The 17,616-nt window shown below is 40.9% G+C and overlaps 1 protein-coding gene across 2 annotated transcripts in view; it reads right to left on the bottom strand.

The window, feature by feature from the left end:
• DUSP22 (dual specificity phosphatase 22) overlaps positions 1 to 17,616 on the bottom strand; it is a 45,055-nt gene that overhangs the window by 8,213 nt on the left and 19,226 nt on the right. Inside the window, exons 1-3 of one of the 2 annotated variants that reach the window (XM_010573286.1) lie at positions 16,321 to 16,810; positions 5,662 to 5,711; positions 126 to 200 (exon numbers count right to left, since the gene is read on the bottom strand). In XM_010573286.1, the coding sequence (XP_010571588.1) occupies positions 126 to 200; positions 5,662 to 5,711; positions 16,321 to 16,542 (347 nt within the window). In that variant the 5' untranslated portion in view covers positions 16,543 to 16,810. Of the gene's footprint in view, positions 1 to 125; positions 201 to 5,661; positions 5,712 to 16,320; positions 16,811 to 17,616 lie in introns of those variants that run through there. The other variant, XM_010573287.1, reaches the window with a different exon arrangement.

Here is a 17,616-nt window from a genome sequence, read left to right as displayed (position 1 = left end):
CATTTCAGTCCAAGAAGATTTTGCTATAAAATGGAGATGAACACTAACTTATCATTAAAATGATGAACATCCAAATCGAGCTAGGGAAACCCTTAAGAAGTTTTTTTAGCAAGTGGTATACATACCAATGAACTAGGCAGCCTTCACCTGTAAGCCGGCACTCATGGATAAATTTGATGCTCTCTCTGAAATGCCTTGTCCTGAAAACAGAAGCAGAAGGGGAATAAAGTGCTCTATTTAGTAAAATCACTACTTAGAAAGAGAGAAATATATCCGAAAGCTCACTTAACACTGTTTCTAGAATTTAGAACTGAATACAGGTCTTACAAGGTAAAAGTTAGTGTCTGCCAATGAAACACAAAACTCACCGGCATAGTTATTCTCCACTCTACCTGAAGAAGAAACTGGTATCTTAGGCACCACAGTGTGATAAACATTAACAAACACTTGATTCTGATGACTGTCAAGTCTGTATTTAGTTTGTGTTTTATTCTTCTTTAAACTAGTAACTTGATGTTGTATGTCCTTGTGTATGCTCAGATGTCAGATGAAACTCGGCACAACTACATGAACAGTTCTCGAGGTATATTGTCTCTCGCAAAGAGGCATCTACCACCCAAACTTAAGCTTAACTTTGACTTCACCTTCTCCTTCAAACCATGTACTAGGACACATCTAAATGTTATGACTTACTTTTTTGCAACATGAAATCTCTCTGGTTTGTCACTGCTATGAAAAAAATTCTCAACTCAATCCCTGGCTTCTTCAGCTCCCTCTAATCTCCTCTCCTCAGACTGCAGTACCCCTTCTGCCTGCCCTTATTCAGGCTGTCAGTCAACCCTTGCCTTCAACCTACCTTTTTTAAAGCAGTGAAGGAGAAAATGCGGAGAAGATAAAGACTCAGTTTACAAATATTAAGGTTTGTACTCTCATTATCCTTTACAAGTGCCTCTTCATTTTAAGTGGGGCAAGTCTGAAGGAAAGTAAGTGGGCAGCTGTCATCATCTCAGTAAATCTGCAGCATCGCCTTTTTGCATCCCAGTCCCAAGTTGCTCACCCTGCCTCTGCCTGTCAGACTGCAAAGCCTTTGGGGCTGCCTGCAATTTATCACAGGTGCAAGCAGCACCTCTTAGTTCAACAGAGCTGAAGTTCACTGTGGCCTTTGAGTGCTCTTGCAATTTAAAACTGCAAGCAGCAGCAACGTGTACAACACAGACAGAGGAAAGAGCTTCTTAAGGGCGAGTCAGTACCAGGCTTATTGGCAAAGACGAAGCTGAAAGCACATTGCATTCACACCATGAAAAACAACGTCCTGTATTCAAGACGTGGTATAATATTCACCCTGAGAGGGGAAACAAGGGTAAAAGAAAAAACCTCAGCCCAGCACCAGCAGCCACACAAAAATCAGGAATACCCACATAAAAGGAAGCTTCCCTTCCTGCCCAACAGTGCAGCTGCTGCTACTATAAACACTCAAGACCTGGAAGAGGACAACAGTGATGCAATAGAGTGACAGTGCCCATGGAACTTGCAAAGGCAATGATGTCTAAGCTGAAATATCCAAAAAGAGGGATCCTAAAGCCCAGGACTCCATCTCCAAGGCACTTCTTGCATCACTGGATACAACAGGGAGAACACAGCTGGAAAAGACTCGAGTGACTTATTCAGAAAATCTCAAGGCACAATGCAATCCCAAGCTTTAGGATGGCATGTCAGCTCAGGATTTTATGTATCTCAGGAAACCAATCAAGTATGTGGGATAAGTGAAGAAGAGGGACGAAGCCTTACAAATGCATTTCTACTCAGACTGCCACTCCAAAACATTTTCACTGACTGAGTTCTAACAAATCATGGCACTCAGGTCTGCCTAGGGGACACAAGCAGCTTCACCTAAATTAACTCAGAGGACAAATGAAATGTTGGGCTGTGTGTGCAAAAGGCGTTGCTAATGCACAACAAAGGAGCACTTATCTGAAATTCAATGGATTCAGTCAGATGGAACTTGGTTAGGGCTGGATTGAGAACATCCTGATGTTCTCATACTCCCATCTTCCCTTTCTCTCTAGAAAACATGACCAACAGCGCAGCTCCAAGCACCAGTGAATTCACTTCAATGGTCTAACACAAGTTTTGGTTAAACACTTCAATGCTTTGGTTTGAAAAATATCTGTGAATGAGCATAACACCTTTGCAAGGTACTAAATATAGCTAGCAGTGAACTCCATTCACTCAGTTTTATTTGCCCTTCCTTATTGCTGACACTCAGTCTGCTGAAACACCGTCAAGTGTAAGTGTTTACAGGTATTCATGAAAGAGAAGAGAAATAGCCAAGCTTAGAATTAGTGCTGCTCTGTAGACTCATAGAATCATTTAGTTTGGAAAAGACCCCTCCTCACCTCAAGTCGGAGAAGAGGAGAAATGTACTCCTCCATAAGCCTATGGTATCAGGGTCTCTGCTGGCTCCAGCAGACACAGTTGCCTGAACTCATTTTCAAAGTTATAGTACAAATCGTATTTACCTGACAACTAAGACTGAGGACCAGTTAGCTGTGTGGCAAGTGCCAGACACAAAGGAAAATGGCAAGTCTTACATTAACCGCAAAACAGTTGATTATCATCTGTAACAGGAAAGCGCTTGACAAATGTGTTGATTTGCAGCCTATTTGTTGGACTGAACAGTTACTTCAAGACAATTTATTACATGATATCTGGCTTTTACATCTCCCAGCTTAAAGCTGGGTCCTGAACTGCATCATCTTCACAGTGGGAAAACACCACAGGAAGAACAACCAGTACAGTGCCCCTACCAGCATGTTGTAAAAGTTATCTGAACGTATGTATTAGCAAGCTGGATAATCCAAAACTAGGCTGAAGGCAGAGTTATGATACCAGATTATTCATTCATTGCTAGTCAGACTTCTATGAATATTATAGAGGTTAAAAAGAAAGCATCCAAATCAGATAGGAAGAAGCATCTTGATGTTTCTTTCCTTTGGCAATGTAAATGCAACAAAGATCCACCTAAATTTCTTTTCTTAATAGGTTATCTGGCTTCTGTATTATCACCACTAACAGCCTAACCGTTGGAGGCTAGTTCCTTAGAAACACGTAGCCTAAGACAATTAGCTGGAACAGGACAGGAAGGAACATTTGATTTCTGTAGAACTAACTTTTTAGCAACGGGTTGTATAGGAGATGATGGAGAAGGAGAAGTCGACGGCCCAAGGTAAAATTCTGACAATCCAGGGAAAACACTCATTTAACGCCTAGGAAGCACCTTGAATCTCAAAAGCAACTGCTTGATTCTTGTGCTTGGTAGGGGCAGAACGTGGGAGTAGAAGCAAGCTTTTGAGACACTTAAGTGAACACCCACATGTTAACAGGGGAATCCCTGCTGTATTTCCCTGGCAATTCATTCCTCTGAGGAAGGGAGCTCCACTAAACAAGCTTACTAGGAGTAAATGTGCATTACACACATAAGAAACCAGAAGTTTCCCTCAAAAAACTGAGCTAAAGTGAATTAAGAGCTCACGGTCCCAAAATTCCATGGGTAAAGGCTTTCAGCTGGACCTCATCAACCTGCCAGCAGTTGCAAGTAGCAGCAAAGCTTCTGACAAACTTGCTGTTGGGGGAGACAGACAAGACAGCAGTGTGTATCTGGTCAGTTGAGCCTGTCAACCATTGCTAAGAAAACACAAGGACCTGCAATACAGGATGCTGCTGTTTCCCCCCTGACACCACCAGAATCCCTCTTTCGCAAGAAGAGGGTAGATACACAAAGATGTTGCAGAGGGACCAATTCCCTGTCCTGTTCCCCAAATATCCCTCCCTCGGCAGAGGGCACAGGCAGTACAGTTAACTGCTCCTAGATAAAACTGTGTCAAATCCTCACAGACTGAACAAAGACAACTTGCTCTTGCTGTCAGATGATTGTATGGGCAAAGCAAGCAACATTGCTGTTTGCGAGCATCATGGTTTGATTTTACTTGAAGGTCTGGTCTGTGTAAAGCAGAAAAGAAAAATCGGTTACTCATCAAGTTTTATTTTAAGTGATAAAACGTATCAGTATTAGAAGTAATGACGTTTGCTTGCAACCACCTGATACCAAAGCAAGTATTTTAGATGCCTGCAGTGTAACAGAAACAATACTCATGCAAATATTCTATCTTCTTACTGAAGCTTTAAGAGCTTTGGTACTGCGCCAGACAGCTCAAGCACCAGAGGTGATTTTTCAATATAACTCCTTGATGTTTAACAGCGAGGGAAGAGCTGAATTGTACATTGATTAACGTTCAACACAAATGCCATCCTTTCTATTTCCATTCCCCATTGATCCAGATCTCTATTAACAAAGGAAGCAGATTTGCAAAACTTTTTCAGAAATGCTGCAGATCTCAGAATACCAACAAACAATTAATATGACAACATATGAATGTTTCCCTCTAATCTCATTTTTTTGTTGTTCCCCAAAGGATTTTTTTTACTTTTCAATTTTTTTTTTTATTATTATTTCAGGTATTAAGGCCACAAAAGTTGCCCATGACAAAGGCAGCTAGCTCTGCCTTCTCATTACAGACCTGTCTTGAAATTGGGGCGGGGGGGCAGTGGGTTTTTTTTTCTTTCCCCTAAAATCAGGACAGAAATGCAGAATGAAAAGGCAAATCACCACACATCAAATGCCACGCTGGAATCTTTCTAGGGTACGAGAAACACATACTCTAAAAATATCCCCCGAAAGCATGAGCCAGAATATTGCTGTGATGTGAGAGAAAAGCAGTGCTGCATTTCCTTCCGTACCTACCAGGCCTCTTTCAGCTACTTGTTTCTCTACAAAACTTGGTAGCAGGATGTGGCTGAAACCCCCCTCACCTCTCCCCAACATAAACAGTGAGCTCTAGAAGAAAGAGCTGGTCACCATCCAAGTTCCCTTACAAAACCTGTTTTGATTTCTCTCTGGAATCAAGACTTGCTATGCTCAATGGTTCAAAACATTAAAACCAAGGGCAAATCAATCAGTGTTTCATGAATGTTAGCAGAGATGAGAAAGAGCGAGGCTGGGACACCCTAGTTTCACTACATATATCCTCAAGGCAAGAGTCACTGCAGGGCAGAAACTCCCCGCTGTGCCAGCCTACTACTAAGAGCAGCAGGGCCTTCTGAGGCAGGTTCAAGAAGTCCGGAGCAGACGGTTACAGGGGCAGTCTGCACACCCAACTGTATGTTGAAGGCCCACTGTGAGGATTTCATTTCAACTCTTGAAGCACCAGGCCTCATACCTCTTTCAAATATTTTCTTTTTGTTAATGGCTAGAGATAGCGCTAACAAAAAAGAACAGCTAAGCAAAAAGATTTACAAAAACAATGGCTAGAATAAACTGGGACTAAAGCAGGAACAGACTCACTAAGGAATTCCTGAAGTTTAAGGCCACAAATGAAGAGTGTTTACATACTGACCCTCCTACAAACCCTTACACACAAAAAGCAGGGTCTGAACCAAAGCGGCTAGAATAAAGTGTTACTGTGTTTTCTTAATGGATTAAAAACCACATTTGTGTAATGCTTGTGAGAGATCAGAATCAGATCTTTAAGCTCATTGTAAAACAGGCATCACGCTACTGTGGGATTTCTGGGGTTCTGTGATTTATTTTTAAAGAAAACTTACAAGTTCTGCGAGGGTGAGTCAGCAGCAGGAATGCACAGATACTTCACTCCCTGTGTAAAGAAGCAAAAAGGAATGAGAATAAAATATCCAAGTTAAATGCATTTATCTACCACCACACAAGTCCTGCTCTAGAGTGGTGCAGTTTTATTGACCTTGAGGACGGCACACCATTACTCAGACAAGCAGAGATCATCCCTATGCAGCCAGATTTTAAAACGCTGTTTTCACATCTGTTTTGCTGCTAAGACACCAGCACATAGCTTAGTCATGCTTATCCCAAGGCCCAATAGTGAGCTTTTTAAAATAGAAGCATCTTTACTAAAAAGGTGTAAACCTCTTTTTCAAAATCTCATTCTTCTTACATTTCTAGTAAAACTAAGTTGCATCTTCTGCCCTTCCCTTTCTCTAAACAGATGCTACAACCTAAAATTGTGAAAAGCAATTTCTTTTGATCCCATGCAATCATTTTTCTTTACTTAGTTGATAAAACAAAAAAAATGCATTTCAGAGAAGGAACATGTTTGTGGTATGGGTTTTGTTTTTTATTTTGGGGAAACTTCAAGAAAAACAACTGTAAAACTCATACTTTTCTTCCACAAAGTTAGCCTCATTTTCTTAGTCAGCTATCATAATAAGTTACAAGATCAGTTAGGGAAGTTAGATAACGATTTCTGATGCATTAAAAATGTTACTGGGTATATTTAAAACAACACTATAATCATACACTACTGCTTTGCATTGTCAACGCTCATTTTAACTGTCATTTTATTTTCAAAGCTTGTTTTGCTCCTATGACTGTTAAGAAAAAGAACTCTTCTGAAAGCATATTTAGCTAACTTCTCAAATAGGACTTCCAAGAATATAGGTTGCAACTCAGACACACAAAAACTATATAATTCACTGGAAGTCTTTCAACTTATCTCAGATGCAGACTTCTGAATTTTTCAGATGTACTTGTAAAGATAAGGATTCACAGCAAAAGGTCCACCATAAAATGCACTTTAGTTTATCTTTTTGTAACAATGCAAACCCCTGTAATAATCCTGCACACTCAACAACGCACATGGGAAGTCACACATTTATCTATAAAAGATCCTTTACCAACAAGGTGGAACACAACATGTATCTACCAGGCATTTCATTTGCCAGCTGGGATGGCAGGGGGAATTTTCATTGCTCAACTGTGATGGCTACCTGAAGCAGCATCTTCTCCAACACCACCTTTGCTTTGCTGGCTCAGAAACCCCTCTTTATTTCCCCTACACACACGCTTTATTTCACTTGCCATCTCACACCAAAGAGCAATCCCTTTTAGAAGAGGTCCTGACCCCTGGCACCATGATACACCATCCTGCTAATCCTCTGCAAGACGCAGGAACTTCACCACTATGTCAGAAAGGACGTGGTGATACCTCACCCCCATCTCTTTGCCACCAGTTTTTCTTAACCCCTTCAGCCAGTGTCTTCTTCACAGCCACACAGATTGGAGAGCCTGCCCTGTCCCCACCAGGCTTTACCAGACTTCCTCGCTTTGACAGGCCATCCCCAGCACGCCACAACCAGAGGAGAGTCGCTTCTATCTATGGCCTTCTGGATCAGGGATGGCAGAGTCAGCGGGGAAGGCTCTGCAGACAGTGCTAAGCATGGAGATAGAGACGTGGCAGTGACTGACGCAGGAGAAGGCACCATCGGGACAACACCAAGCCAGTGACAGCACGTGGCAGTTTGCGCGAGAGCTGCACGGCAAAAATGCAGCTGAGAGGAGAGGGTGTAAGAATGAAGTCAGTTTGCAAACCAAAGCAGCTTGCTGCCAGAGGCAATGGCATCACCGAGCGACAGTCCCTCCTGCCTTGCATCGGAAGGGATGCCGGCTGCGGGAAACCGGGATGGCTCCACAGCCATAAGCTGATCCACAACAGCTTGCACAAATACCTTCATTTAGAAAGACGATGTAGCAGTAATACATATATTGATGGGCTGCTAAGCCAAGGATGATAATTACACTGTGACAGATTAATTACAGTAATAAGCATCTTGTGTGACGCATTTGAGAGGTTTATCTCAGACACTAGTGTCACTTCAAGTGAGTCACTCCAGTACAAAGAGGGCCTGTGACCTGAAAGTAAATTTACATGTTGATGCTTTCCCCCACACCTCTAGGCAACTCCATGCCACTAACTGCACCACCATGGGAAAAAACGGGAAGAAAACTGAAGGTAGGAGATGGGTTAACTCCAGAGTGCACTACAGGCCAGAAGGTTCGCTCCTCCGGCACGCACTGATGCAAGTTGTTCTACGGATTTAGAAGCTATGGCACATGCTGAGTGCTTTTCACAGGCTGAGTGCAGAGGGGCTTTCAGATCGTGTTCACTTTAAAAGCAGAAGTAGCATCAGCACAAGTTTAAGACCCACAATGTTCTTTTTTTGTCATGGCTGGCTAGTTCCCACTACCGCAAGCAAGGATGAAACTGGCCTCTGAGAGACCGCACACGGTACTGAATGGCTCATCCAGAGCCTGATCCTGGAGGTCTTCAGCACTTAAAACTTCCAGCGAAGCGCACAGCACACGTTTCACTACTGTGCTCGCAAGTGCTTACCATCAGCCTATTAGCCTTATTAGTACAGCTTCTCAGACAGGAGATGGTTAAAGTTATTGGAATTTGGTATTTTGACCGATGCGTGTCACTTCTATGGTGTTTTTGGAAGGCTGTGGTGATGGACTCCTCCCTGTGAGGAAATAATCACACACTCAACTCAGAAATAGTTACAGGTGGGATTTCAAAAGTACTGTGCAGTGACCCAACCTGACTCCCACAAAAATCAACAGTGAAACTCTCAGTGACTTCGACCCAAACACAGTTTGGCCAGAGTTGGTAACTCCTAAGGATCCCACACTGCCATCAAGTTTTGCTTCTCTTGGTTGAAATAACAATACTAATAGGATAAAATACCATTCATTGTAATTGGATACCTGAAATACACCACCACCACAAGATTGTATGGAGCAGGTCTTCATAAATGAGACTCGGGATTTTCTATGTAGATATTCATCTGTTGATTGCTGGAATTAGCTTCTCCTCACATATGCTGCATAGACGTTCTTTTTTAAACACACTGGCAATAGGAAGATACTTAATTACTGAACCCTGCTGTCTGTGACTTTTTTAAAAAAAACACTACCCAGGATCATAATATTATTTGTATATTTGTGCCCCAAGACACTGCTGTCCTTCCTGTGCACATACCCTGCAGATAACATCTAAGAACTGTCCCAAAGGGACCTTTCAAAGCAGAACAGTTTATGCCAACCGAACAATACCTACAACATTTTAGATGGGGTACTAGCCTGCAAGAAAGATCAAGACATCACTATTTTATTACCTAGCAGTTTGTTTGCCATTCTGAAACTGCAAAGCATAAGATGTAAGAAACAGCGACTAAAACAGAGTAAGCTAAATCAAAAGATTGTTGAAGAGTCAAACAGACCAGCTCCTAGTGATAACTTCAACAGGCTCCAAATCAGTACCTAGTCTGCAGTTTCATTCAATAAACCTGAAGCTGGTTGTAGATACAATATCCAAAGTTGAACCAAAATTACATATGATAAAGATGGGAAGACAAATACAAATTTCATGTCAACCACATGGAAGTCTTCATTTTATTTATTAATTTATTTTTAAATTAACTCTGTTTTGTTCCCTAGGAATGACAATTCTCTAAAAATTATTCATTGGAGGAAGAACAGAACAACTCAAAACAGGTATTGTACCACTTCACCTACATACACTAAATTAGGTGCCACAGAATAACTACTCATCCCCAAACATGGTACTTATTCAAAGCAAAGAGAAAAGCTTGCAATTATAAAAACTGATGAAAAGAGAAATATTATTGTAAATCCTACATGAAGTAATACATCCACTTTATTTATTGAATACTGCTGCTAGTACATTGTCATTCAAACATTTCTTCAGCTGACAGCTGTCAGTTGTGTCTTATGTCTCCAAACAAGCTTTTTCCCAGACTACCCATTTAGAGGAAAAAAAGAAAAAAAAAAATCAATCCAACCTTTTTAATTAAGCAGAAATTATGTATGTTCTATACTTATGGAATGTATTCAAACCCAAGCTTCTAGGTCAATGAGCTGCTGAACAGAGCTTTCTTCTGCTCATCTCGATTGACTACTACTTTCCACTTGTTACCGTTAAATCATTGCTCACTTTCCTTTCTCCATCAATCACCTTTACCACCAAACAACCCTACCCTCCAACACACACGCTTCTCTAAACTTTTTCCTTATTGTTCACATGATGATCCTAACTGACGCCCTCATCAAATAAAAGGAGCACTCCTATTTCTTTTGGTGTATTTAACCTATTAAGATTACCCTAAAAAAAAAAAAATCAGTAAAATAAAATATAATTTACTTTTCTGTTTTCTGTTTCAGCAGACAAGAGTAACCACCAAAACTAGATTTCTGTCTCTCTTAGGCCCTGAAACTAAATGCTACAGTTAAACCGATACAGTGAGAGCTAACAAAACTAGAGCAAGTATTCCGATTTCAAGATTGTCAAAGTTGAAACAAGCGAGAGTTAAGTAAAATTTCTAAAATTCACTGTTATTTGAGAAACAACAACACTTGCACAATTTCATCACAGATTCTAGAACTAAGTCAGTTCTGCTGCAGTGAATATTGAGGTATTAAAACCAAAAAGGTTTAGGCGCACCCATATATATGCAGAGGTTTTACACTACAGTTAATAAGGTATTCATGGAATTGTAGTAATTTTCAAATTTCTAATTATTTTAGAGGTTGATCTACTAAGATTGGAAACTGAACAGTTATCTGACACTTGGGAAAGTCAGTAAAGACTACAGAACAACACTTTCCTAATATTGTTAGCTTTTAAAAAAGATAATTAAATCTTTGTTATTAAATCCAGTATTTCATGCACTCAGGAAATGTAACAGTCCAGTTTAAGGAACACTCTGTTTCTATTCTACTTACCTATAATCTATTTTAAAAACTCCAGCTTCATTTTAACTTAACTTGTTAAAACTGGCATTTGGGTTCTTTTAGTAGAACATGTAGAATTTTGCAGTAGCAAAATGACACATCTACAAGTGCTACATGGCAGATAATGGGTCAGTGACTGAGAATAGGATCTCTAAAGAGCATGCACAAGTTTAATCGCGCAATACCAAGAATAATTTCAACTCCAAACAGGGTAAGGTGCAAAAAGTACTGTGAGACAAATGCAGCACCTATATGAACATTTGCTTCTTTGTAATGAACAAAGATGTTCTGAAGTCACTAAGAATGACGCTCAGTTTGATTACACCCTAAATCATACTAACATACAATTTATCTGTGAAAGAAAACTGTCCAGCAAGTTTTATATAAAACCAAGTACTCTAGCAAAACAGTAGGCATGAGAATAAGAGGAAGGAGTAAAAATGCTACTCATTATTTCATGTTCAGTGGTTTTTCCAAGTAATGTTTTTTACATATGTTCTTCAGAACATTGTCCCTGCCACTGCTGTATATACATTTCTGAGGTTCTAGTTAGCACTGGAAACCTGAATCTAGAACTTCAGATGTTAAAAAGGCGAGGAGAGGGGGAAGGAACCTCATATTACAAAATTTCTATTCTCCAAGGGCAGGGGGTGGGGAGAAAGGGTTGTAAAAAAAAAAAAAAACCCAAAAGTTTAAAAAAAGCAGGATTGTATTTTTGGCATTAAACCTCTCTATTTAAATTTATGTAAAGACACCATCAACGACTTCCAAGAAATTTTTTTTAAACCTAAACCCCTAAACTTAAATTTGTGAACCCAGATGCAAATAGAAAACCTCCAGCACCTGGCAAGTTCTTTCAGGTTAGTCAAAAACCATGTGTTAATTTGAGTCGTCACATCAACAGATGAGGGCAGGAGGACTTATTTTTGTTTAGGGGCATTTCAGAAAAAAAGCTAAAGTGGGAAACAGCCAGCACAAAGCTTCCTCAAGCCAAACCAACACAAGGTTATCAAGGGTTTTGTCCAGTAATGCACCAAACTGAACCTGCTAAACTGAAAACCGTTCAACCGTTTGTTTGTCCTTTCAGTTACTTTCTGTAGCAATCACCATTGGTGCTGATTTTATTAATGACTCATAGAAAATACATTTGTGTTTCGGCAAAAAACAACCACTAATTGACTTTAGTGAACAACACACTTGAGTTTGGTTTTGAAAAATATTATAAATGAAATTGAAATTACATGAAGAATATGAACAACAGAAAGCGGGATGCTCCTGCAATTAAATTTATACATTTGGTTTGTGTCATCTTGAATAATACAATAGTTTTTACAAGTCATGGGGTTTTTTGCAATGTTTGTTCATGGTTTTCTTAGGAAGTAGTCTCAGTGATACTTTTGAAAAGTCCATATCATTAAGGCTGGAATGTGTCAATCACAAATATAAAGTGTCCTGTCAAAGCCCTCCTTCCCCATCTCTCCTATCACCCTTTCTAAAATTGTAAGAGGGAAATGTTGAAGAGTTAAGGATTGATTTTACTTTACTTGCACAAAGAGCTGCATATATGATTTCTAATTCTAACCCTGAATTCCAGTTCTAACCTGGCTCATCTGAAGGGATGCAAAGTGGGAGAAAACTTTAATGAGTTTATACTAAATGGTGGTTTATCTCCTTTAGGACACACCAAGAATATTTGCAGGACTACATACTTCAGCTGAGAGGAAGGACCTTGTTAGTCTGCCTTGACTAGAGGGCTATTCAAGCCCCCAGGCACGTCAGGGCATATCTACCATCTGGGCACTACCTATCACACTTGGTCCCTGAACCCTGAAGGGGGTCTCCGAGTACTACAATAAAACATACACCCCACCTGCCTCTTTCTTTCAGGGAATGCTGGAACACGATCACTACACCTCTGGAATATGCTCACATTACGAGCGTGGATTAACACACTCTCCACATCATCTCCTCCACACAGAGCAGGTCAGAGCATCTACTCTGTTCTGGTCAACACCGTATCCAAGCAATGAGAAACACCAGGCGTTTACTGGTCCAAACATCTCTCGTCCAAACAGCTCACCATTGAAAGCTTCAAACAGTCCTCATCCTCTCCTCCCTGACATCTGCCACTACAGGAACGTGCTTGCCCTGACACAGCTAGTGCGTGCTGAGCAATTCAAACAGTGAACTGAATTACTGCATCACCACTGCAGCCCCTGCCAAGGGTACCTCATGAGGAAGGCCCGGCCTGACACACTTTAAAAGCTGCTTTGTGGAAGACTCTTGGCTTCTTAGTGGGCTACCCATGTCATTTTTTGAAAAATTTGTCAGAGCTCCCAACTTCACAAGCAGAGCCAATGCCAGATATGGCATTACTTCAAACTAGAGAAAATTGCCTGGTGCCGCTAGACCAGAAAGGAAAATGGTAGCTATTTTGCTCAGCGTGGTCTTTGGAAACATGTCATGAGGGGGAACCCTTACCATGAAAAGGCAGTAAAATATCGTAGAAGAAAGTTAAGTTTTTTATTAGAAGAAGTGCTTGTATACTTACTCTTGACGGTAGCACAAAGGCTGAAAATTGACAGCTTCCAACACTGGTGATATAAGAGCTTAGGGCTATAGATGGAAATACAACAGTCTAAATTGACTAAATTATTAATTTGCAGAGCTGATCTTTATACAGCAGCAATGACCTTGTGATATGATATTAGCAACTCTGATTTTGAAGGCTCTCTTGGCTTCTCCCTCTTTAATAGTTCCCATCTGTCTTTGGGCTGGATACCAAAGACTGCAGAGCCTGCGCAGAGAACACGTTGCCCAGCCATACCCGGCAGGGACTTCTCTCATCATGTCATCAAGATGCATTTTTCATATATGAATGGCCCCCTACAGCCCAAGATTTCTGTATGCTATCCAACATCGTAACATGGTTTTAATAGACTGGCGGTTCTCACTAGCTGAGCAGCACCTGTCCAGAATTAGCATATGCTTTTCAAAAAAAAAAAAAGTAGAGCTGCTTGGTTTCCCAATATTTCCCTATTTAGGTTTTTCATGTTGAGCAGTGATATGCTTTTGAGTCCAGACAAATGCTTTCTGGACAGGTGTCTGTGAGCCTTAAGGCAGCTTTCAGCACTTCCAGAGTTATCACCTGCAGGTGCTGGGGGCATGACACGGGAATTTTTTCTTTTGTTTTAGCACAGGGTAATCCCCATTATGCACACACACACAGAAAAATGAAGTAAGTCCAGAACATGCAACCGTGAGAGAAAGACCGAAGTTTCCACAAACTGGTGATGGAAAGAAAGAATTAGAAAACTAAAAGGAGATGAGGCTATTCCCCTTCAAAGCTTCAGTAAAAGTTCCCCCATAGTAAACCTCATCACATTAAGTGCTAACAGCAGATACGATAGGTTTCTATAGCAAAACCACTATCCACAAACTATGCTAAGCAGATTACTTGAATCATGCCAGAGCTGCCAGTTCAGCTCCTCTATAGCTTAGTTTGCTTTCCTTTTCTAAAAAGCTGCAAATGTATAGTCTAAAGATCATCTGTAAACATGCAAGACTACCATGCCCAGCTAAAACTGCACTAACATTTACAACATCTAGCCAGGCTTAAAAAATATGAAATTAAATTCCAGATCTTAATGCAAGCTGATATGAATGCATTATCTATACTAGGTCTGCAGGCTACGACCATTTGATCGTAGTAACATTTCTCAGTTTTTGATAGGTATTCAGTCATGTAGCTCTTCACTTTCCTCCAAAGGTCTGGATTTACCAGCCAGTCATACACTTTTTTCTTTTAATTCCTAAACTTGATCCAGCACTTCCTCTTGTGATTTCTCCAACTGCAACTTTCTCATCCTTAACACCATATAAAACAAGTATATCACAGCATTCAGCAGAGAAAACTGGTGCAGAGAAGGTATACAGCTTCTTCATAGCATCCTTATTTTGCTACAACTTCTATTCCTCGCACTTACTGGTTCTGTTCCAGTTACACCATTTTTTTTGCCTGTATTCTATTAATGCATTTGACTGTTTACTCACAGAGTATGAAAGATTGTTATAAAAGATCAGCACAGATTTTTTCAACTGTGCTCTTCCCGTTCAGTTCAGCTTCTTAGACACTGAATATTTGAACCCTATTTCTACTCTGATTAAAATTTTAAAATTTGCAGGAAAAAAAAATCTAAAATTCTTTATAAGATGACCTGGCCTGTGAAGTTTTTTTATTTTCAAAGATATCGTTCATTTAAGTTGTGCTGGCACAAGCTAACAGACTAGATAAGAAAGATGCTTAGTTCAGTCAGCAATTAGGCCTTCTCTACTCCCCCCACCCTTCCATCCACCTACCATATCAACACTTACTTAGGTAGTCATCAATTCAGGAAAAGGGGGAGGAAAGCCACTGCTCTGGAGATAGCATGTACCAAATTAAGATGATATTGTTAGTGGCATCAGAATACAAAGAAAAAAGAATAAATAACTGTCCCCGGGTGGTGTTTTTGTTGGCACTGTAGAAATGGGGGGGGGGGGGGAACCATAACCTATAAAGCTAATATTTTAAGAAACTTAGAGAAAAAGAAAAGCAAATGTTTCATAGGCATTACAGAGCATTTTCTCAGCAACCAGAAGACACTGCAACATTCAAAAAAATTCCATATAGTGCCTTAAGATCACTCTTTTTGTTTGGAGAAGAAATCCCACAAACAGTAAGACTTGAAACAGAACCATCTGGTACCTGAGTATCACAAGGACACAGATAGGCTATTCACATGAAATTGAGATGGCTAAAACTTATGACAGCTTTGGTACTGAACAGAGAGAGATGACAATACCCCGCAACCCAAAAAATTGTGCATGTTTTGTTGGGATTTCATTTACTTATGCTTCATCCAAATTACTTTAATTGAAGCTATCACATATACTGATATACTCTTTCCTCATCTGAAAAACCAACACACTAAAAATAAAAACAAAACAAATATCCTGTAGCAACAGAAAACAAAGAAAGAAAACTGACATGCATATAGAAGCAGCACACATGCAAAAGCCTACTCTTAATGCAATTTGTCATAAACAGAATGAACAACGGAAAGCTTTTGTGGCAGAGGACAGTACAGGAACACCCAGGTAAACTCTTTTGTTGATTTAAGATCTACATTACTGTGATCGTTCGGATGTCTCCAAGATGAGTGCAGCATACAGAGCTTCCTGCAATGAAGCAGTGGTCAGTCTGACAATGATAATGCTATAAAATAATGCCAAAGGGCTCCACAACCACAGGTGACTGGTAACAGGATTCATACATTTACTAGATCAAACTTCTGGTGCAGGTCAAGAGCAACAGCAAAATTACTCGTAACTGACAAATGTGTTGTGGACTGTGTGAAAGAAGCTGGTAGTTTCAGTCCGTTTCCTGATTGATGGACAGGTGTCTACAATGCACACAACAGTCACCACAACTAGCTCCTCAAAGTGTCTCAGAAGGACCAAGGACTGCGAAATGCTCTGGGTGTGAAGTTCAAAGCTCAAAGATCTCTGTAACCCAGCCTTACCTGAACCAACTTCCACACAAAAGAGCACACAAGAAAATCTACTGTTGCCTCTGGCAATATGTTCCAGCAATTACTTACCCTCACGGTTAAAGTCTTGCTTACTTCCAGTCTGAATCTGTGTGATGTCATTTGCCAGCCACGCATATCCCGCTGCTCTCCGAGGCGAATTCTCCGCACGGGGGCCTGCGGAATGTCTATCCATCCCTGCCTCTCTTTACAGATAATACCTATCTGGGACAGGGCCTGAGCAACTGCCTGACCAGAAGAACTTCTAGCACCCTTTCCTCCCCCAGGACTCATGCTGTACTCCTTCCTGCATTACATGCAGCAATTGCTGCCCAATGCAGCAGAGGAAGCATTCTTGCTTTTGCCAGTATTTAAGTGTGTGTGACTGGGGGGACAGCGGGAGGAATGGTAAGAGATGATTAAGGACGCTGCAAGTTCAGCTGCTTGGATGTGACTGTCCACCACAGCACGCACTTTCCAGAACAGGATGCAGCTGTTTTCAAGCAGCTGCACAATCCACATCAACATCCTATTTGGTTTGGGCCCACATTCATTTCCATGGAACATCCCCCAGAACAGGGTCAAACACCTGGAAAATCCAGAGAGAAATACTCTTAGCTTCAGTGAACCTGCAACCAGATTCTTCTGGCAAGATTAACAAGATTTGCCTTTACTTACTTCACTTAGATCAACTGGCACAAAATTTGGACTCAAGATCTAAGGCAGTAGAGTAACACCTAGCTGGCATCCTTTGAAGCAACAGAGGGAAGAATTGCTGAGGATTCATTAAGAGTGCTTCCACATTCTCTGTGGGTTCTGACTGACCATACCAGCTTGGTTAGGATAGATGGCTATCACAACAGTCAGACCTTTGGCCTTTTGGTCTCCAACTTAAAAAGAGAGTTCTACCAAGAGATCATAGAATCACAGAATAGTTTGGGTTGGAAGGGACCTTTAAGGTCATCTAGTCCAACCCCCCCTGCAACGAGCATCTTCAACTAGACCAGGTTGCTCAAAGCCCCATCCAACCTGGCCTTAAATGTTTCCAGCGATGGGGCATCGACCACCTCTCTGGGCAACCTGTGCCAGTGTTTCACCACACTCATTGTAAAAAAGTACTTCCTTATATGTAGTCTGAATCTACCATCTTTTAGTTTAAAACCATTACCCCTTGTCCTGTCACTACAGGCCCTGCTAAAAAGTCTGTCCCCATCTTTCTTATAAACCCCTGTTAAGTACTGAAAGGTCGCAATAAGGTCTCCCTGGAGCCTTCTCTTCTCCAGGCTGAACAACCGCAACTCTCTCAGCCTTTTTTCATAAGAGAGGTGTTCCATCCCTCTGAGCACCTTTGTGACCCTCCTCTGGACC

Source organism: Haliaeetus leucocephalus, unplaced genomic scaffold (assembly GCF_000737465.1).
Source record: "Haliaeetus leucocephalus isolate CR32 unplaced genomic scaffold, Haliaeetus_leucocephalus-4.0 Scaffold373, whole genome shotgun sequence".
Classification (NCBI taxonomy): domain Eukaryota; kingdom Metazoa; phylum Chordata; class Aves; order Accipitriformes; family Accipitridae; genus Haliaeetus; species Haliaeetus leucocephalus.
Note: the sequence above shows the minus strand (reverse complement) of the source record. Positions and strands in the feature narration are given on the sequence as shown.